Source organism: Alosa alosa, chromosome 4 (genome assembly GCF_017589495.1).
Source record: "Alosa alosa isolate M-15738 ecotype Scorff River chromosome 4, AALO_Geno_1.1, whole genome shotgun sequence".
Lineage (NCBI taxonomy): Eukaryota > Metazoa > Chordata > Actinopteri > Clupeiformes > Clupeidae > Alosa > Alosa alosa.
Genome location: NC_063192.1, coordinates 15,339,248 through 15,362,609, shown reverse-complemented (window position 1 = coordinate 15,362,609; position 23,362 = coordinate 15,339,248). Strand labels below are relative to the sequence as shown.

Here is a 23,362-nt window from a genome sequence, read left to right as displayed (position 1 = left end):
ATAGCCCATCTCAGCTTGTCCCCTGCGCTCCAAAATCTGGCGCTAGTTAGCCAATGCTACCAACAGCTTTTTCAATGGTGGTGCTTCGGCATCGGGCTAGCCATGCAAATAAATCACTGTTTTACACCATTTACGAGGCTCAATGTATCTCCACACTTCATTGGTAGACTTCGAGGGCCCTGACATTTAAAAGCGAGACATTGAGAACTTTGAAAAAGCACTGGTAGTTCACTTACAAGATGATTTATGCAGACAGTATCTTCACGAAGTTTAGCGTTTGCAGCCATCTTGAATTTAGTCACATAAGTCAAGCGATGAGTAAGAATGAACAGGTATGATAAGGGATCAGATTCCAAAAAAGAATTCAGTGGAAATGCATGGATTCCAGTTTCTTCTAGTAGCAGCAACTGGAATCCATGCATTTCCACAGAATTATTTTTGGAATCTGATCCCTTATCATACCTGTTCATTCTTACAAAGATAGTCCCGGTTCCAACCAATACTCGATATTCAATAGGCTACCCAAGCCTAGCCTTAAGAGCGGTCACACCAGGAACGATAACTATAACCATAACTATAACGATAACGATAAAAGCGACCACACTGACCAACGATAAGCAAAGTCTCTCCTTGTGTTAATGAATGTGATGGCTAATATGTGATAGATTCTGAAGCATGTCCTCCATACAAGCCTTGCGAACAACAAAGAGACATGAATATGATCTAAGTCCTGAGAATGCAGATGTGGTGGTGGCCTTCTAACTTCATTTGAGACCATCATGTTGCCAATCATATCATAACTCTGACTGATTCATTTTCCAAAAATACACAACCGAAGCAGAGCAGATTAGTGTGCCTCCAGTGGATAAGTTAATGACTCCACATGAATGTGGACCTCATGCCACAATCCAGTTACTGTAAATTAAATACCACCAGAGGAAGAGATAGTGGTGTGCCAGTGTGCTCTGTCTGAGAGAGAGAAAGAGTAGAAATTAAATTTTGGTTTCAACTCTACTGTATTTGGGCATCATTGGTGTGGTGCAGCAGTGGGTATGTGAATTTGAATATATTGCACACAACAGCTGATGTATTAACATAACATTGTAATAAGCCAAGTTTTCATGCAGCACCATAGCCTGGTAAATTGAGGGCAAGTGGTATGAAGAATAAGGGATATGCTTCCATTTTATAAGGTAGATGTTGCTGCTTAAAACACGATGTTGCTGCTTAAATCACATTGTTTCTGTTTCTAAATTGACCAGATTCCTCAGATTAGCTATGCATCCACCTCCCCGGAGCTGAGTGACCACAACCGTTATGACTTCTTCTCCCGCGTGGTGCCACCGGACTCTTACCAAGCCCAGGCCATGGTTGATATCGTCAAGGCCATGGGGTGGAATTATGTGTCAACAGTGGCGTCGGAGGGCAACTACGGAGAGAGCGGAGTTGATGCATTCATCCAGATCTCGCGGGAGGCAGGTAAGTAAAACGACGAAGCATAATGAAGAAGGTATTAAATGACACACAAAGCGATTTTCAAGCGTTCGCCAGACTTGACTTCTCAGAAAGACCTGACTGCATTGTTATTAGCCTTAAATCAAATGGGGGCAAGCAAATAGCTTATCTTGTGCAAACAGAGTGATCATGCTCTGAATTAATCTACTGTGCATGGAGGCGACAATGAAGATAAAATAATCAAACATGATTAGACCTATTATGATTATGTGATCTTTTGTGTGATCTATTATGCGATATATTGTGAATGTCTGTATCGGTGGGATACATTGCAATGTAGCCTAGAAGCTAAACTGACCTTTTACACACACTGTAAAATCCTGAATCAGTTTCACAGAATTCAATTTCCATTTTCACCTCAAGGGGGTCTGTGCATCGCCCAGTCGATAAAGATCCCGAGAGATCCGAAACCAGGAGAATATGACAAGGCCATAAAGAGGCTAATGGAGACCTCCAATGCACGTGGAGTCATTATATTCGCCAGCGAGGACGACATCAAGTAAGTTATCAGAACCAGGTCTCTTGCGCAGCTGGTAATGACTTGCATGTCGTGTAATTGTCTCACACACAGCAGTCTCATTAGATGATCGGGTAGCCGTTTCACCTGCTGGGAGGGGCTCCTTATTGCGCATTAGTGTTTCACCCTTTTAATCTTGGGATACCTCCTGGTAGTCGAGACGTGGTCAGAGGCGGTGAGTCTCTGCAGTCTGCTGCGGCTGCCTGCAGGGCCTCCGGCTTCCATTTGTGTGGGCGTTTTTTTCTGTTCATGCCCAGAGGAAAAATCACTCTTTTTTTTCTCCTACTTGGTCTCTAAACTGAGGCCAATTTCACAAGGTTATCCTGAAATTTATTGAATACCTCTTTGTGTAATGTCTTTATCTATTTTGGATAAACCCTGAGGGTACAGAGGTGCCAGGGAAAGGGAACAGTTTGAGATTCCAAAACAGTGTCCAATGCAGGAACCCAGGCAAGGAATATTAAAGGATATTTCACTGCACATCTGAGGGTTGTACTTGTACCTGAATTAATAGTATTGTCACAAGATGAATACACTCAACATAACCCAGTCAAGTCATCTTATTGCTTTGATGTGTTATAAACTTGCAATATTAATAATGATACTTTCAGTCGTTCTCTTACAAATATCTCATCAGTCTGTAACAATCTAGAGAAATTGTGCTCCAAATGGGTTAACAGTTGTGTGTGTTTATTTATTTGAAATCTAATGCTTTAGCTTCATGAGTGTAGATTCATCTTTCTCTGAACAATGTGTCAGAAGTGGTCAGTTCACATTTGGCTAGCAATTATGTAAAATTTTGAGCTGAAAGAACAACTATCCTACTATAAGCACTGCATGGGAATACTTTGGGGAAATCTGCCATCCAGGTTTACCAAATGACTAATAAAGTCCACAGCTGCTCCAGTCTGCGGATGAATTAAATCTTCAGTGTGTCTCTCCCTCCCTGGCCAAACTAAGGAGTGCACACACATACACACACACACACCAAAACCACAAAGGCATCCAGCCTGGCATCAGCTGTCCAGCAGTCTCAGTGGGAGAGGAAGCCGTGTCACCTAATGTTCTCAGTAGCTGATCACCTAGTCTTTTTACCGCTGCGGCGGTCTTCCACTTCTGCCTGATTACCGCGTCTTAACAGCAGGGAGAAAAAGCTGTTTTTGTGTCGGTGTTTTTTCCCCTCTCAGCTGTCAACATTTCCACAGTGCCAAATGTTGGTAATTAGTGCAATCTGTCTCCTAAGGATGATCAGGGGTATTATGGGAAGCTCGTAGATTAAGTCCACCACAGATACAATAGGGCCTTTCATAATGCTGATGAATTAACCAATTAAAAACACATACAGAGATCAATTCATCAACTGATCAGTTGGTCTATTATTCATTCAGTCACTTTAGGAAAATGGATCAACCCACAGGGCTCTACACTAACATTTTTTTCCAGGAGCACTTGTGTGCCCAAGTTAAAAAATTTAGGAGCACAGACAAAAATTTGGGAGCACAGTCAGTTCTGTACTTAACTTACACATAATCTAACATTACACTGCAGCTAACAGTTAAACATGCCAGTGCACCAATTGCGAATATTAAGAATGACTGACAACATTTAGGCTACAGGAAACAGGATTTTAAAGATCAGTGCCTATTTTATTTTCAGTCTGTTCTATTTTCCTACATTTTGTTAATGTAAAATAATATAATACATTGCCATATTTGCATTTAGCCTGTATATCAAGTATCCTGCCAAATGTAGGCTAATTTATTTATTTGTGAATCCACCTGTAGCTAATCCAAATATGCCCATGGTGACCTATCTGACTGCATACTGCCTAATACTACTACTAAAACAGTCAATTTTCTCTTCCACAAAACCCAACATAGTCTAATCAAGGATATATATATTATTTTTTTTATACTTTTATACTTATTTTTTTATTTGAAATATCTGCATTGATGGGGGCAGTAGCCAAACGTTAGGCCTACTTTCGTTTTGCACTTAAGCTTGTATTCGGTGTAAACAAACAAGCATGCGTGGAAGCCTGGAGTTGTCAGTAGCGTTCTTCCTTTGAATAAAATGGGAGTATTAGGGGAAGCTACTTTTGTGCCTGTTCGCTACAGCTATATTTTGCATATTGCAGCCAATACGTCAACTGGGCTAAAAGGCATGTTAGGTTACCTTTCCTTCTCTCACTGCATTCTCAGAATCTCATCCTGTTCCTCCTATATCCGAAGAAGTCGGTAGATTGAAGAACTAATTTCTTCAATCTTTTCATCTTGGCTGGCTAGTCTAACATTTCGCTTTTTCTGCGCGCTCATGGATTTCATAGAAGCGACTACTACTATCGAGTCCCAACGCGAAACTGCTAACGTTGATGGGAGGTGTAGTTTTATGCTGCATTCGCGACGTGATTCTATGGTTTGCACCAGTACTGTTTCTCGATGTCTCGATGTATTTTGTAGACAAACATTGACATGGTTAGAAGTCATTCGCACCAGTGCGCCTAGATATTTTTTTGCACTCGCACGTCATCATTTTTACTCGCATGTGCGAGTGAAATGGGCGCACTGTAGAGCCCTGAGCCATACCACTGCTTTGTACACAGTCACAGCGTCCTTGTGTAATGGGCAGCGTATCAAACCCGAGAGATACAGTAATGACACATCTCTCTAATGTGTTCACACTCCGTCCAGCCTCTGCTATCCTCCTCATTAAAGCACATCAGTTGCCGGAAAGGATGAAGGGCTGCTGGATAGTGCAATATGAAGTGTCAATCCCACCCTGGTATTAATTGCGTCTGATGAATGAGGATTCGTCCTAATTAGATGCCTGTTGGCTATCATCATCTCTCAACCATGTGTTTTCCATATACAATATAACACATGAATCTTTATTTTGTTGAGATTAGATTTTAATAGCATAGACTTTATTTACTTTGTTTGAAATTAAATGTCTGGAATGTGTTTGTTGTACATGTTGGTAGAGTTGTAATTCTAAGTGGTAACATGGATTGTTGTGGAATATCGCAGATTGTTTATGGCTTTGCCCCTCCATACTACTTACTATTGCACAGCTATGAAAGAAATGAGTTTATCCACCTCAAGGTTCATGTGTGCAACCTGGAAACTCTTTATATAGTGTATTATATAGTGAATAACTATATAGAGTTTATCCGCTACACAAAGCACTATATAGCGAAATAGTGAATATTTCCAATAGGCTATTGCTATAGTCTTCAGAGCAGAGTGGTTGTTTGGGAGATGGGGGGTCACCCCCTAACTCACTTCCGGTTCCTCTCTTACACAGACGGGTCCTGGATGCAGCAAAGAAGGCAAACCTCACGGGTCACTTCCTGTTTGTGGGCTCTGACAGCTGGGGAGCAAAAATCTCACCAATCCTGGACCAGGAGGACATGGCAGAAGGAGCTGTCACCATCCTCCCCAAAAGAGCCTCCATTGATGGTAAGGAGGATTAGAGGAGTAACTAACTGCTGCTGATATACTGATGTTACTACTGCTGAGCTAACAAGTTTGAAATTGTGTTTAAAAAAGAAATGGTGGCAGAATAACTGAAGTCAATATAGTAGTCTAATAAATTTAATTCTGTGGCTTATCTTGTTAATGTCTTTTAATATTTTGGAATCAGAACATACAACTGGCTTTCTAACCAGCTCAGTTTTGCTCTAGCACTAAGGGCTTGTGTCCCGCTCAAGGATTAAGCCTACAAGCCACAAGCTTTAAGTTGTACACTAAAATATTTTTTTCTCAATGGAGATCTCCATTGAAATTCTCTTTTAGTCCAGGACTAGGCATTAATCTATGTATGGGAAACTGGCCCTTAGAGACATAGGGATGAGACGAAACAGTAGGCTAGAGTTCTAAGTTCTCATGCTTGTTCCTTTACTGCAGGTTTTGACCAGTACTTTACCACCAGATCTCTGGAGAACAACCGCAGGAACATCTGGTTTGCAGAGTTCTGGGAAGATGATTTCAGATGTAAACTGACACGGCCAGGCATAAAGATCGATAGTGAAAAGAAAAAATGTACAGGTAAGGAATGTATTGGATGCACGTATATTTCATATATTTTGAGGATTACTCTAACAACCTATTTCTCTCTGTGTCTCTGTCTCCCATACACTGTCACACACACACACACACACACACACAAACACTCTGGAACTGTTTCTCCATTTATCTATTTGCTTCTCTGTGTCTCTGTCTCCCATACACTGTCACACACACACACACACACACACACTCTGGAACTGTTTCTCCATTTATCTATTTGCTTCTCTGTTCTCTGTCGTCTTTCCTCTCTCTCCATCTATAATTCTCTCTGTGTGCTTCCCATTGTAGGTAATGAGAGGATAGGCCGTGACTCCCCTTACGAGCAGGAAGGGAAAGTGCAGTTTGTGATTGACGCGGTCTACGCCATGGCCCACGCTCTGCACAACATGCACCTGGACCTCTGCCCAGGCTCCACGGGGGTCTGTGACAAGATGGACCCAGTGGAGGGACGCTTGTTGCTTAAATACATACGCTCGGTGAACTTCAATGGTGAGGACCCAAAATAGCAGCTAATCTATGTTATCTAACACGTTCAGAGAACCGACAATTATCAGTGTGCCAAATCCTGGCACAGAATGATGCCAGTTGCTAACATCCTTTCTTTTTTTTTGCAGACTGTAGATAAACACAATATGTTTGATTTTTTTGTTTCCTTGTTACGTGTCGTATGATTTATGAGAATAAGATGACATGGTTTCTGTTACAGCTATAGGATTTCTTTCTGGTTACAGGATTTGATTTAGATTTTTGATTGAAGTTGAGAGTAATCCATGATTCATCTGTAGATTCAAATTTGCAGCACACACAAAAATAAGAACATAAACACAGAAGCCATGAACAACAACAGCAGCAGCAACAACATCATTTTCACGTATTTAGTATCAGTGATAAATACACGATTGGTTGCTAATTCCTTTGACATATATGTGTACTTAAGCAATAATCTTGAAACGGCACCCTTTGGTATGCGGCTCTGGTTGTTTTTAAGCGAGATGGATGTATCTGCAGTCTGCAGAAGTTTTTTTTCTCTCCACTAATGGCCCTGGCTGTCTCAGTATCAGCAAAGCTGTGGCACTGGTCTGAGGGTGAGAAACCCTCTTTACTGACAAGTAGGAGCTCTGCCGAGAGGACACGTCTGTAGTCCCACTCTTATTCCCCAAATCTCTTTATCTCCACATCTCTCTTGCATGCTCTTTCTGTCTCCCCCTCTTTCTTTTTCTCTCTCTCCCTCTCTGTTTCTCCCCCTTTTTCTCTTGCTCTGGAACTATAGGAACCCATCCCCTTTCCCCTTTAAGAACCTTGGGTTTTAGCTCATTTGAAAAATAATATATTTCTCCTTTGGTGGGTAAGAGGCTTTCGATGAAATGGATTCCTATTAAGACTTCCCCCTCTGTGCCAGTATGGTGTTTAGTATGTTGTGTGTGTGTGTGTGTATGTGTGTGTCTGTCTGTGTGTGTGTGTGTGTGTGTGTGTGTGTGTGTGTGTGTGTGTGTGTGTGTGCGTGTGTGTGTGTGTGTGTGTGTGTGTGTGAGCACGTGTTTGCGTCTCTTCCAAAATAATGGGGGGAGACGGGAGTAAAAAAAACTCAGATGGGAATGCCTTAGGGGGATCAGTTGAACAAGCAATGTGCGTTACAGGAGAGAGAGAACAAGCGAGTGAAAGAGAGAGGAGCAGTGGAGGGGAGGATGGGGAGGTGGTGGCAGAAACGGAGGAGAGAAAAAAACAGTGAAGACCTCATTTTCATGCTGGCATGCCAGATGAGGCAGCCGTCATCTTTTGGAGAGGAAACACCTCTCGTGTTTCACCGCCACTGCTGCACGAATGCTGAGGTTGCTTATCAGTGATTAGAGAGGACAATCTCCTGGCAGGGCTGCAATGACGCCCGCACAGAATCAGAGATGCGCCTCGGAGGAAAATGCAACCCCACCGAGAGCATTGTGTTCAGCACCACATCTCCACACCTTCATCCCCATTCAGAGGCTGGATTCTGCTGATGTTCCCGGGCGCAGGCTTTCAGCGCGAGCTCCTATTCAACATATGTTTTCCTTTTTATGGAGGTTGGGGCAGGAGAGGACTTGAAGTTTAAAAATAGATGTCAGCAGTGTATATAATATTAAACTAGTTAGGGTATGCATGACTGAAGATGACGGGAGCATCCATAGCTAACAGCTGGTGGTGCTGAGAGGTTAATGTGCATGCAGGGCTCAGAGGGCCGGGGCCTGAGGCTGGAGCTGAGCTGGAGTTGGAGCTGAGCTGGAACTGGAGCTGGAGCTGAGCTGGGGCTGGGTTTGGGGTTGGGCTAGGATGGGATGGGATAGGATGGGAGGGTTAAGAAAGGGAAGTACAGGAGTGGCATTCCCCTAGTCTCACATGCACATTATGCCCAGGATGATACTTCCAAGACTTCAAGAGTGAGATATTACATCTGGCACATCGTACAAGTTGCTGCTGTATTTTAGCAAATATACTTTTACAATGTATAACCTCAAACCAAACAGGGGAGGGTCCAGAGGCAGAGAGCTTTGTGTCAACAGTGTGGATCCCTGCTGCGTTCTGGCAGATGGGATGTGGAGTGGTTGCTGGTTCTCTTTGTAGCTGATGTTGTGTGTGATTTGGATTTGTGTTTGTGCAGGTAGTGCAGGCACTGGGGTCTTGTTTAATGAAAATGGAGATGCACCAGGACGTTATGACATCTTTCAGTACCAGATGACCAATATCACCAGCCCTGGGTATAAAGCCATCGGCCAGTGGACCAATCACCTGCGACTCAATGTAAATGGCTGCACATTTACACAGCTTGCATAGTTTTGTGCACACTACACTTTGTTCACCCATTCAAGTCTAGTCTCCATAAAATGGTTAAGGCCATTTTTGTCATAGCCATAACCATCCCTAAAACCTCTCTCTCTCTCTCTCTCTACTACCTGTCTCTCTCTCTCTCCCTCTGTCTTTCTATCTCCCTGCCCCACCCCTCTCTTTCTGTTTCCTTCTTTCTGTCTCCCTTTCTCTGTCCAGCTGGAGGAGATGCAGTGGTCAGGGGGCATCCGTACGGTGCCCGACTCCGTCTGCAGCTTCCCCTGCAACCCGGGCGAGCGCAAGAAGATGGTGAAAGGCGTCCCGTGCTGCTGGCACTGTGAGCTGTGCGACGGCTACCTCTACCAGTTGGACGAGTTCAACTGCGAGGCGTGCCCATTCAACATGCGCCCCACGACCAACCGCACCGGGTGCCGGCCCACGCCGATTATTAAGCTGGAGTGGCACTCGCCGTGGGCCATCATCCCCGTCTTTATCGCCATCCTGGGCATCATCGCCACCTCCTTTGTGGTGGTCACCTTTGTGCGCTTCAACGACACGCCCATTGTGCGGGCGGCGGGCCGCGAGCTCAGCTACGTGCTGCTGACGGGCATCTTCCTCATCTACCTCATCACCTTCCTGATGATCGCCGAGCCGGACGTGGGGGTGTGTGCTTTTCGGCGCCTCCTGCTGGGCCTGGGCATGTGCATCACCTATTCGGCCATGCTCACCAAGACCAACCGCATCTACCGCATCTTCGAGCAGGGCAAGAAGTCCGTCACACCGCCCAAGTTCATCAGCCCCACCTCACAGCTGGTCATCACCTTTATCCTCATCTCCGTGCAGGTGCGTGTGGTAACACACACACACACACCCACACACACACACACACACACACACACACACACACACACACACACACACACACACACACACACACACACACACACAAAGGCCCTCGCCAACATATGATGACAGACACAATTAACACTGTCATGTACTAACATAGAACACACACACACAAACACATTCATGTCATACACCTATATGAAGTACACACATTGAAAGCCAGACATACATATCATATATTTTAACACTCCAGGTTTTAACACCCCTTTGGATTTCAGAGCAAAGCAACATCAAGTGACATGAGCAAATATTGTGAAAGGTTGTTATGTAACCATAACACGCTGTCATCCACACATAGAAATACACACACACACAAACACACACACATGCACTCACACTCACACTCATACACACACGTTGGTGCACACACTCACACACAGAGAAGTGCATATAACAGCTCTGATTGATGTCATGGTGAAATGACGATGTGGAAAACTGGTGATGTCCTTGTTTGTGGGTCAAGTCCCACTTTGAATATTAGAGGGATTTGGAGCAGATGTGTATTTGTGCGTGACAGGTATTGTGTATCAGATTTGCATTTTTTTGTTTGTGTGCTCTCAAGTATCATATGTCCCCCAAATGTTAAATTATGACTTATGTGACTTATGTGAGACTGAATATGCACCACCTCCCCTCATGAGACATGAATGCACCTGTGTGTCATGCTCCATATGTTCATTAAGGCTTCAAGGTAAGTATTCTGTCAGAATCTGCTGCTGCCTCAGTGTATTAGAGGGTTCAGTCCTCATGTGCTTCCATCACATGAGGACAGGTGCAGTCAGATCAGGTAAGCTCATGAAGGCAAAAACCTCATACCCCACACACACACACCCCCAGACCCCAGACTCTACAACTCTAAGAGATGATTTCACTTGGCATACAAGCCTTCCCACTGATGATTGAATGTGTGCACTCCGTGGAAAAATGGTGATTGTTAAAGACCCCATTTTTTGTAGTTTGAGCTTAAGCTGGAGCATAATGCGGCCGATGAGCCTGTGGAAAATGGAGGAGCGCTGCTCGCTAGCTGAGAGGAGATTAGCAGCGTCGGGATTGACAGCGGAACAGTTCCTCACACCCCTCCTCCAGCACGCGATCACAGATGTGTCACAGGGACCCTCGGCGAGCGAGCGAGCTCGACTCCACCGAGTACGGTGACAGGAACATCTGTCTCCTCCGTAGCTTGCGTCTGCTTTGCCTTTTACCTTCCTACACCCCCTAAAGCTGAACAAAAACTTTTCACTAAAAGTAGTGAAAAAGTACACTACTTTTCACCTTCCTACCAGAAAGAGGACTGTCTCCACTCTTTCTGGTAGGGAAGTGTTAATTTTAGGTGTTGAATCCTCAGTTTACTCGCTTGCAACTTTTCTGCCGTCACAGATGTTTTCTATTCTACATCTGTTTGGCTATCCTTTTTTCCCTGTTGTAAAATGTCTTTTGACTGGGAGCTTGTAGATTGGCTGTGTTTGAAGAGGTTGAATTCCAATTCTTTGTCTGATGGATAGTTAATCCATCCATAATACAGGATTACATTGTGTCAAAACTGAAAAACAGTGTAAAACATAGATTGTCTAGGGCTCTTTTGCTATAAGTTTACACTTGCAATTCATCTAAATTATACACCATATACTTAACTATCATAGACTGCCTACTATGTACTTGCAAAGTTTTTGACTCAATTTGTAGTTTTTCTGTTGTCAGTTGTAAGTCTGTTTCTTGCTGTATTATACTTTCAGTGCATTCTGCTGTATAATGTAATATGCATGCCCTTACAAAAAAAGAAGTTTATGGAAGTATACTTTTTTGAACAAAAAAAGAAAAAGTAAGTATATGTATAGTTTACTTTTTGTGCACTGATCAGAGGTATACTAAATTGAAATACTTAGCTTATACTGAGAAGTATGCATAAAGGTTTAAGTGTATCTAACCTATACTTGATACTTAAGTATACTTGGCATATACTGACAGAAAAGTCTAAGTATATTTACTTGTACTTGTTGGCAGGGACTGATCTTTGCTGATCTTTTGCTTACTGATCTTTGCTGCATGACTGACTTAAATATTACCCTTCTGCAAAGACTCTGTTTGGGTTAAAACTGGGTTGGGTTGACTACTTAAAGTCTAACTCCAGAGTAAAAACAATCTAGGGTCTATCTATGTTAGTTAACAACTTCAAACTTTTGATTGAGAGCAAAATTACGTTAATTGCTGGCGTTTTGAGCAAGACTGTTAATTTGCATTATCACTGAATAGCCTTACAGTGATGCTAACCGGTCAGAGTGCCACATCGCTATTTTATACTGTACCATTAACAATGCTCAACATTACACTTCTGTGGTAGTGTGGTGAGGGTTTCTACAGACAAACCAAAGTATTGTGAACTTTGAAAGTCTACAAAGGTAATAACAAGACTATGCCTGTATCTGTAGGAAGAAAATTCCATGGCTTCCTGGTGCAGTATCGTCAAATCAGTGGGCTCGTTCGATCATGCAGTGCTGCACAGATCTAGCTGAATCTTTCAATACAACCATGCCTTACGTTTAGCAGAAAGCAACAGAGCATGTAAAAAAAACATGTTCTTTATTCAGATTATGTGTTGTGAATTCTTGTAGATGTAGTCCATGAGTAGTGTTTATATTAGTGAACTCTGAAACTACTTAAAGGGCAGTTAAAAGTATGCTTCAAGTATAAAAATAATACCTGAATGGAAACCTGGTAGTATACTTTAAAAGTAGCATGTGAAGTCCATATAAAAGAAACTTACAAGTGTACTTGCAGTTAAAAACAATTTATTACAGTGCATGAAAATGCACTGTACTGTTCTTCCTAGGCTTCTTCTTCTTATTATTCTTCTTCTTCTTCTAACGCAATTAATGCAGCTTCAACCGTTTAACGTAGAAACTTCATTCAAACTATGTTACGTTAGTTAAGGTCTAAGGTCTTACTTAGGACATCTGGGCAATGTATTTTTCATCTTTGTAACTTTTATACTTTTTAAACTATTTATTAAAAACTACTCAACATTTCCCCATAGACTTAACATTAGGCTGATGACATCACACCTGTTTTAACTTCCAGCTGCTCATCTAGGCCCCATCAAAGAATCAGTTCAACTGATTGCACCTGTATCAACTGCTTTCTGCTGAACTAGGCCAACTCTCTCTGTGACTCTCCATTATAAAGCACATTTCATCCAACTTTCTATCCATTCATCCTCTTCAAACCATTCACTCATCCACCCATTAAACTATCCATCAACATCCATTAAACCATCTGCCTATCAACATCCATTCAACTTTCTGTCTATCAACATCCATTACACTACATTTTTTAAACTATATACTCTGTCTCAGGCTTTAAGCATACAATATGGCTCTATTAAGAGTGCCGTTAAGCAATTAGAATCCTAGGCCAGGTGGCCAGGCTATAGTAAACCTCATCTACCTAGTTCAGTCATTCCAACTATTAAACCTCATCTACCTAGCAAATAATTTAACCTTTTAAACTATTCACCTATTTAACTGTTCAATTATTCCAACTATATTAAACCTTATCTACCTAGTTCAGTCATTTCAACTATATGAAACCTCATCTACCTAGCAAATAATTTAACCTTTTACACTATCCACCTATTTAACTGTTCAGTCATTCCAACTATATTAAACCTCATCTACCTAGTTCAGTCATTCCAACTATATTAAATTTCATCTACCTAGCAAATAATTTAACCTTTTAAACTATCCACCTATTTAACTGTTCAGTCATTCCAACTATATTAAACCTCATCTACCTAGTTCATTCATTCCAACTATATTAAACCTCATCATGTTGGTTGCAATTAGCACATCATCTGTTTTAATGATATATATCACACCATATGTTTTGCATTTTCATGCACTGGTAATTCCCTGGAATTGCGTTTTCTAGTTATTATTATAAATCGTCTGAACCCAACTCCTCCTGACCCTGTCGAAGTGTCCTTTAACAAGACACTTAACCCCAAAAGTGCTCCCGATTTGCAAGTTGACACCTTTCATGGCAGCCTGTGCCATCTGTGTGTGTGTGAATGTGAGGGATGACATTGCAAAGTGCTTTGAGTGCTCGGAGGAGTGGAAAATTGCAAGTTTGCAAGTAAACTTGGGAATTATACTGCAACTGCACTTAAGTTTACTTAATAAAATCAACTTTAAGTATACTTTTTAAAGTAAATGTGTGCTAACATTTACTTGGATATGTGTGTTCCCAGGTGATAGGTGTGTTTGTGTGGTTCGGCGTGGTGCCGCCGCACACCATTGTGGACTACGAGGAGCAGCGGCCACCCAATCCCGAGCTGGCTCGTGGCATCCTCAAGTGCGACATGTCCGACCTGTCGCTCATCTGCTGCCTGAGCTACAGTATCATCCTGATGGTGACCTGCACTGTCTATGCCGTCAAGAGCCGCGGCGTGCCCGAGACCTTCAACGAGGCCAAGCCCATCGGTTTCACCATGTACACCACCTGCATAGTCTGGCTGGCGTTCGTCCCCATCTTCTTTGGCACAGCACAATCCACTGAGAAGGTATCTGTAAAGCACACAGAAGGTGGCCATTTTATAGTATCTTAACACATTTGTGATCAAATAAGAATATCCATACCATACCATTGCCATCTTGAGTGTTTTGGGAAGATGTATGAGGGTAGTTTCACCCTCATCAGAGAATTACATGCCACCTATTGTGGATGTTGCAGCATGCACATTTTGGCATGTACAAAATGAGCACACACTCCATAGCCCTCCAAAACCTATGGCATTTTGATGTGTGGCCTACACCTTACTTTTTGTTGAAGAAGTTGTTGTAGTTAGATTCAGGTAGAGTTGAGCGTAGGGTTGCAAAATTCTGGGAATTTTCAAAGTTGGAAACTTTCCATGGGAATTAACAGGAATATATGGGAATTAACAGGAATAAACGGGAATTAATGGGAATAAACTGGGAATTTTAATATGGCAAGTTAGTCTATAACAGGGAACTTAAGTAGTAGTTGTAGTGGACAAAACCCCATCTTGCAGTCTAATATTAGTTAAAACAACCTGATTTAATACAGTTTCAGTCAAATTTCTACCCTGCACATAATGTCAATCACATGCACACAGCAATCGGCATAGGCTGCTAGACATAAAGGAAACCTATGGTGCGTTCATATGCATGGGGAAAAAATGTTCCAACCAATTGGATTTTGTTGTTGAGTGGTGTGGTGTATCTTGGGCAGTTCAGTGTTGCTAGTTTAGCACGCTAGTAAACCATAGGCAAAGAATGGGATTCCTGCTAGCATGCTAGCTAGTTTTATATGCTAAGCTAAGCGAAAATACCAACATACAATTCATATTGCTTATTACAAAACAAAATGTTAATGTTTGTATACGAAACAGTTTGTATGAATTACCCAAAATTCCCAGTTAATTCCCGTAAATTCCCATTAATTCCCATAATTTCCTTTAATTCCATGAAAGTTTCCAATTTGGAATATTTCCAAAATTCCCCAACTTAACTTCCCATGGTAAGTTTCCGGAAATTTACCGGAAATGTTCCGCCCCTAGTTGAGCGCCCACCATTTCAGCCCTTATTACCTTCATACATCTTCCCAATCGCCACACACTCCTCCCTGAGCAGTCCTGTGAGCTGGCACTGAAGAATGGCACTGGAATCCACAAAGAAAATGCTGCTGCATGTGTGAGCAGCCTCCAACCACTCACAGACTGGCTACATATAGGGAGGATTACATGGCTAGTTAGCCCGGGCCTCTGACCCTATTGAAGTGTGCAGCAATCACTAATCCAAGCAGGGCAGTCAAAAATCCACAGGCACACACCAGCCACCACCAAGAGTCCCGCTTTCTCTCTCTCTCTCTCTCTCTCTCTCTCTCTCTCTCTCCATCAAACTCCCTCCGCAGCTCCTTGGGTTTCATGCATTAAGTGCCTCCCCATAAGAGGATTCCCTGGGGTCTCTTCCTCTGGGTTACCCCATCTGCAAGTGGATGACCAAGTCTCTTGCTAAGACATGCATAGATGAGTGTTGCATGTCTTGAAAGATGAGCTAACCGCAAGCACACCCACACAAGTTGATGAATTATGTAAGAAATGTCATGTTTCGTGTCCTGATGATTGGACTTGCTGTAATTTAGTGAACATCTCACCACAAAGCAAAGGAACCTACTGTCAGCAGTACAGTACTTTCATTCTATCAGAAAATGATGATTAACTTTTATTATTACACATATTCAGCTGCACAAACCTTTCATCAGAAATGTTCATGGTCATTTTGTAGCATAAAATTGTGTTCCAAACCACACTTCTTTCCAAGGATTTTCCAATGAGTCAACCTCTATTCACACCAATGCAGAAATTTCAGTAAATGGCTGTTTTCATAAATAGTTAAGCACTTAAGTAGAAATTTATGTAAAATGCTTTCCATTGTAAATGCAGGCATTGAAGTAGGGAACAACCTGCCAAGCTCCCGATAACAAGTTGAAGTTGCATTGCGAAACATTTTTTTTTTCTTCTTCTATTGAGGCGTCCTTTGATATGGCAATGAGATGACGCGAAAGGGTGAATGAGGCACATGAAAAAGGAATGAGAGAGCGACCGAGAGAGAAACAGAGAACAAAAAAATTGTTTCATTTTTCCCTTTATCTCCACAACACACACTATGACATGGAGACAGGAGCTGTTCAACCCAACAGCACTGTTCCGGGAGCTTAATTGTGGGTGCAGGTTGATGGGTGGGGGGGACTGTGTGGGAGCTTAGAAACAATGTCTTTAGCCATCTTAATAAACCTGAGTGCTTCCCACAGTGAGGAATTAGGAATTAGGGCATTAGTAGCTGCAGTGCTGTGGCATTCACCATCCAGGTAGCCACTCACAGATGCATCCAGATGTATTTACTCCCAGTCAACCGGCCACAAATATCCACTGGCATACTATATATGTAAGCTGCATTTGTCATGCTGGGGATGTGACGTAACCCTTGGCAAGTATTTGTGAAAATGTGTATTTTATCACACCCCCCACCCCCCTTTCCATTCCTTTCTCCAAGCCCCATGCTGCACTGTAGCATTGTGTGCGGATTTCCAGCATCCCACTCTGGCTGTTTAGCTCTTGGTGGGCTTAGATGTGGGTGTGTGGATTTGTTGAAACTCGGTGCCTATGCTCTCCTGAAGAACCCAATGGCTTTCCCACTTGGGGGGTTAATACTGCAGGCAAGTAAAGCAAAGCAAAGCAAAAAAAAAAGGAGTCAAATCAGAAACCAAGACCAAGACCAGGCCATTTTCTCCTATTATGGTATATCAAGAAATTACCTTTAAAACTGCATCAGTAGTGCATACTACTGCACTGTAATCTCCCACATGCACAGTCTCCAAGGGCTTAGCATGTGATTAAACCCTTTTGAACTCTTCTGTAGTACAAAGATCAAGCATTTAATTCAGAGATGAATCAAAGTCGATCTGTACACTTGTAAGTAGCTTTTGATTAAAAACACGCCGAATGGATGAATATGAACTCCTCTGCTCCCCAGATGTACATCCAGACGACCACTCTGACTGTGTCCATGAGCCTGAGTGCCTCGGTGTCGCTGGGGATGCTCTACGTGCCCAAGGTGTACGTCATCATCTTCCACCCGGAGCAGAACGTCCAGAAGCGGAAGCGCAGCTTCAAGTCGGTGGTGCAGGCGGCCACCATGTCCACACGCCTTTCCCAGAAGTCCATCAACGAGAAGCAAAACGGGGAGACCAAAATTGAGCCCGACAGGACACAGTAGGTCACTTTTTCAGGAGGAGGGGTGATGTCTGTCTTTATTCTATTATTATCCCAGCCTTAAAAAAGTATTCTGTCCCTTTAGAGATGTCACCACAACATGATATCAGTATCACTCAAACGGCCTCAGCCTCATTTCTGACATCATGTTGATCACATCTCTCATATATTTTCAATCTTTTCAAAATTCAATCTTCCTGTGGGATTTCTTGTGATTCTGCATGCAGGGCAAATATACAAGCTGACAAAAAAGGAAATTAGACTTTTCTATTTCACTTCACAAGATCTGGTGTTACAGAAATGTGAATACCATTGGGCAATATCATATATCAAATAAAGTGGTCAAAACTGGATTTAAAATAAGACGATGGAATATATCTGTCAATAAAAGCTGTCTCTATTAAATACACCTTAACCTTTTGAAGAATATATATTGTTCAAATCCTGCCTTTTTTGTTGTTCATTATGATCATCATCATCATCATCATATCTCTCTTCTCTCTCTCTCTCTCTTTTGCTCTCTCTCACTCTTTCACTTGTCACTTTTCCCTCTAAGCCTCTATGTTTATCTCCTTCTCTCTCGCTCTCTCTTTCTTGCTCTCTGTCTTTCTTCTCTCCCTCTAAATCTCTGCAAAGCCCTTTTGGGTTTATTTTCCACTTTCCCCCTATCTCTATAGTACACTCTCACTCTCCTTAACGAATGAAATTTCAGGCAGCTCATCTCATTACTACACTATTATTGAGCCCCTTGTAGCAAAAATATTGCTATGCTTGCATGAAATTTTCCCAAAAAGATAATTATTGATGTGAATTTTGGACTATCAGAAGTACAAGCTTTGTTATTATTAAAAGTGAATTATAAATGGAAAAGTGTTATACCTGAGGGTAACGTTGAGAGGGACTGATTCAGCAATTAATTTAGCCCAGTCTTCAGATTAAAATGACTGTGTTGATAAAAAAAAAATATTTCCCTCTCCAATTTCAGCATAATTTGAAATTACAGAATCCCTCAAGACAGCTGTCTGACATTTTTCAGAGAATGGTTCTGTTTAAAAATGAACATTGTGGTTATTTTTGTTTCCCTGCCAAAGAGTCCTTTTGTCAACAGACTTTCAGTATATACAAGGAGACATACCTAAATGAGTCTTTAGACTACCTGAAGCAGCTCCAGCTTTCTAGTCCTCCCTCGTTCACTGGCTTGTCGTTTGTATTTTGTGTGAACTCAGACAGCTGCCAGCCAAGTCCCTTTCTAGTGCAATCGTGTGGCATACATTTTGTCATTCTTCGTCACTGTCCCCGCCAAATAAAATGGTAGCTTTTCTAGCTATTAATCAGGGCATGCCGCTGCTCATACTGCTCACTGTCCCATTAGGTTTTGCAGTATCTTTGGAACACTTTACCTGTCGACTCTTAAAGGAATTATCCAGAGTAAAATGCACTTTAGATCAATTTACAGATGATTGGGAGTACATATGTTGAGTTGACATCAAAACATGTCATTTTCTAGCTTTTGAAAAGTTCGATTTTATACCTTTTTAGTCAAAACTTGTTAGCCTGGAAGTGGCGGGCATGGTATTTTGCTACAAAAGCTACAAAACCCTATTTTTAAATTCGAAGTTCCAAACAAACGAGGTCTTTATGTGGTGTTAGGATAGAGGGTCCAGAATGAATTTTATCAAGCCAGTACCTTTCGAATGTTGCCATCTTTGCTGCCATCTTCAGGGGAAAGTCCGTAGAATTCGATTGCTGAGTGTGGAGTAACACACTCTGAAAATTCCTGAATTTAAATCGCCGTTTTTATTTAAAAAAAAAAACATAGTCCAGTATTTCTTTCGAAATTGAAATGAAGTTGTATGGACTGGACTATGTTTTTTTTTTTTTTTTAAAAAGGCGACGAAATTGTGAATTTCCAGAGCATGTTACTCCACACTCAGCAATCGACTCCTACGGACTTTCCCCTGAAGATGGCAGCAAAGATGGCAGCAAAGATGGCAACTTTTCCGGAAAGGTACTGGCTTGATGAAATTCATTCTGGACTCTCTATCCGACCACATAAAGACCTCGGGATACTTTGGTTTGGCTTTAGGGACCCTCTACTCACTACCACGTAAGTGTAATGTTGTTTGGAACTGTAGAAGAGGTATAAAAATAGCATTTTGTAGCGGCGAAATGACAATGTCACTTCCAGGCAGAGTTTTGGCTAAAAACGGTAACCTCGAACTTTCTCAAAACACATCCTAATGACATGATTTGGATGTCAACTCAACGTATGTACTCCCAATCATCCGTAAATTGATCTAAAGTGCATTTTACTCCGAATAATTCCTTTAAGCTATTATTGAGATGATAGACCGTATCAGACATATTTTTAGACAGGATATTGGAAAAGGGAATGCTGCATGACATATTTTTCTTAAAGAAAAATCATAAGTTTGTCTATCTGATGTTAATAACAGTTTCAGGAGACATCTAAATAAAGTCCATTGTTTCCTTCGAGGAAATGATGATGCAACTGTGCCTTTACTCTTACGTGCAACAAGGACAATGGCTTTTATGTCAGATTTTCAGTTTGTGCTTTAGGTTATAGAGTCGGCCAAATGGGAAATCCTTCAACCAAGGCTTATTTCTTGTGATCCAATATTTGCATCTTGACAGGAAATATGGGTAAACGGGTACCAGGCCCTAATATATAGCAATGTGTGAATGGTTCATTGACTCTGAATGGTTGTGCATATCATGAATAACAGCTTGGGGTTAACTTGTGTCTGGTGAAAAAAAAATGAATAAATAGCACCATTATGTTCTCATTTTCTGAGACATTGTATACCTAGTGTAAATGGCTTAGTTACTTAATCTTTCATGTCAAGACTATTCTCACCATGTTTTTTGATGTATTTCATATTTGAAGCTAATATGTGTGCCTCTTTTTTGAAGCAATGCCTATTTTGAAGCAATGCATATTTTTCACACTACACTGTGTATAGCTTGCACATATAACTGTATTAAAATAGACTGTCTGCTGGCACCTGAATTGGTGGAAGCTATATTGTACAATGAAATTTAAATGAATGAATTGAACCACACATTGATTCAGTACATATCTTCTGTCTTGTTCTGACAGGTAACCCAAGACGGATTATGTACTATCATAGACTTGACGACAAATGGACTTTGAGGAGGAGAAGATTGCTGCTGTATACAGTATTAATAGCATAGATAGAATACCCAGATCTTCTGGTGACAGTCAGTGCTGCCTGATGTGTGGCTCATTAAAATAACTATTGTGTGCTAGATTTGGAGGAAACAGATGGAGTAGCACAAAAAACTTTTTTCTTGGTGAAACTTGAAACGCCTCAGAGCACATGTTTGTAAAGACACCATCAAAGGACTCAAGCCTCATTACAACAACTACTACTGTATCTATGAGGATATTGGGAAGCCAAAGTGCAGAGGAATACCCCATGATAGACGGAGGGATTGTTTATCTACTGCTACTGGAGACTGGACACAGCAGCATCTGTTTAGGACTTACATGTCTCTCGCGTCCACTGAAATAGCAGCATGGGCTTTGTGATCTTTTGTTTATTTTGTATTTCTGTGTGTGACTTCAGCCATTTTCTCTGAAGTGGAGGCGACTGCCATTTCACTGAATCCAGTGTTCAATGTTCAAATGAAAAGCACAGTTAGGTTATATGAGAAGAGAAGCAATGCATGGATCTTTTTATTTTTTATTTTTGTAGTGTCCTTAAATTTATAATTTTGAAATGATCCTGAGATGTTAGTCATGAGTGAGCTATTTCCCTACAAGATATAGCAACATGTTTCTCTCATACATATAATTGTATACTCACCATCCATTCAACATTATATGATTATATTAATTCTATCAAGGGAGTGTTACCCATGACAGCACAATGATTATGTTTTCTGAATTGATTAAGTTTATTAATGACAGTACTTTATCCTTTAATTCATAAGCACAATATTTTTGTATTTCCATGACCTCACTGTTTAAAAAAAACATCTAGCATGTGCACAACGTAATTAAGTCCTTAAACCACCTGTAATAATAAATTAAAATAAACTGTACATGTCAGTTTTCAAGGTTGTAAATATAAACTATAGTTGGGTGAAATGAAATGAAAAAAAAAATGCTTATGAGTGCTGGTATATAATTTCTTGTAAGGATGAAAGAAAATGCATGCATGCAAACATTTAATTAGCATTAAACTATGGTGATGTGGAAATGGTCAACAAAGACTTATTTCCGTTTTTGGTTCCTAAATCTGTGTAATGTTTTGCCTACATTAATTTCACTTAGGACATGGTACATGGATCATCCTTATGGGTACTATGTGCTGCACAATGGCTGGTTATTATGGAGCCAAGGGAACAGCATTTAATTATCCTGGCAAACTTGTGGACAAAGTTGTGTTTGACATACAAAGTGTCAGAATTGTCTGGATGACTGATACAGCAGAATATAAAGATATCATATTACTAAGTATGCATAGTTAAACTGGAATACATTTAGTTTAACATACGATTACTTTATAGTTACTTTAAAACAGACACTTTTTTTGGTCAACATAAACCAATCAAGTCCTGTGGCAGATCAATCTTCTCATGTAAATCATATGCCATTAAAGTTAGCTAGATTTCAAGTAGGCCTACAGCTTACAAATCACAAATATCATACTAAGTTTAAGAAGATTTGTCATATCAGGACATGTTTTACTCAATATGGTCATATGGAAAAAAAGAATTTCATTTTTTTATTACTTGAATTTGTACATATCTTCAGATTATTCGATTGAGGTTGGGGTGGTAACTGCTATTTTCTTTTTGTACTGTAAGGAACTCAGGTGTTTTAATGTGAACTGAGAACATTCTCCTGATATAATTTTCACATTCATAGGATTGTTGTACTTTAAAAATAAACCCTCTCTTGGATGAGTCTGAGATTTGGGCATAGAGGCATTGCTATGTCTGGTACCATGCATGATAGAATAAATGTTTTAATGAAACACATCTATTGTCTCTTCTATAAAGATAATTAGCCAATAGTATGACAGTGTGGTTGTGTCTGCATCAGTGATCAATCCAAATAAAATAGCTGTTCACATTTTAAAACATTTCTAGATACTGACAACTTGCAAAATAAGATTCATGTACAATTTATGAAGTCACATAGGCCTACATACCATGACATTAGATTATCATGTGACTGAATATGGAAATTGTGAGAAATTATTGATATTTTTTTTATGTGTTTCATCCAAGTTTAAATATTTAAATCCCTGAAGTACCACTACAAAAGACATGCCTATTGGTGCACCGCATGTTTTATCTACACAGTAGGCTACCCTGTTTTGTCATGATGACTAGATGAAAGAGAGTAAGGACCTTTGTGGTTCAAGGTAAGTCTTGATGCACGTGTATCACCGCAGTTAACATTCATAAAATGTCTGTAGCCTACTGTAGAGTCTGTCCAGGTCTCAAGGCTACACATTATCTGAAAAAGAATTTTCAGAATTTCTCAACTGCTGATTGTCTTTTAGCACACAATGATAGATAAAGGCAACCTTCATTTTTGTGTAAAATAATGTGGTAAAGCTACATTGGGTGAAGATAAAGCATAAAAGTGGTACTTAACACATTAAGTGATATAGCTGAATATATTAATATTGGCCTATGTGATTGAATATAGTCATTCAATGTGCCTGCAATGCATTTTGCTTCTCTATTCCATAACGATATGTTGACACCTTGTGG

At 40.9% G+C, this 23,362-nt stretch overlaps 1 protein-coding gene across 1 annotated transcript in view; it reads left to right on the top strand.

The window, feature by feature from the left end:
* The window catches only part of grm6a (glutamate receptor, metabotropic 6a), a 38,356-nt gene extending 15,742 nt beyond the window's left edge, over positions 1-22,614 (top strand). Inside the window, exons 3-12 of the mRNA XM_048242050.1 lie at positions 1,263-1,479; positions 1,879-2,014; positions 5,336-5,490; positions 5,938-6,078; positions 6,388-6,588; positions 8,732-8,871; positions 9,115-9,738; positions 14,045-14,356; positions 17,349-17,587; positions 20,709-22,614. Of these exons, the coding sequence (XP_048098007.1) occupies positions 1,263-1,479; positions 1,879-2,014; positions 5,336-5,490; positions 5,938-6,078; positions 6,388-6,588; positions 8,732-8,871; positions 9,115-9,738; positions 14,045-14,356; positions 17,349-17,587; positions 20,709-20,712 (2,169 nt within the window). The 3' untranslated portion in view covers positions 20,713-22,614. The remainder of the gene's footprint in view (positions 1-1,262; positions 1,480-1,878; positions 2,015-5,335; positions 5,491-5,937; positions 6,079-6,387; positions 6,589-8,731; positions 8,872-9,114; positions 9,739-14,044; positions 14,357-17,348; positions 17,588-20,708) is intronic.
* The last annotated feature ends 748 nt before the right edge of the window (positions 22,615-23,362 follow it).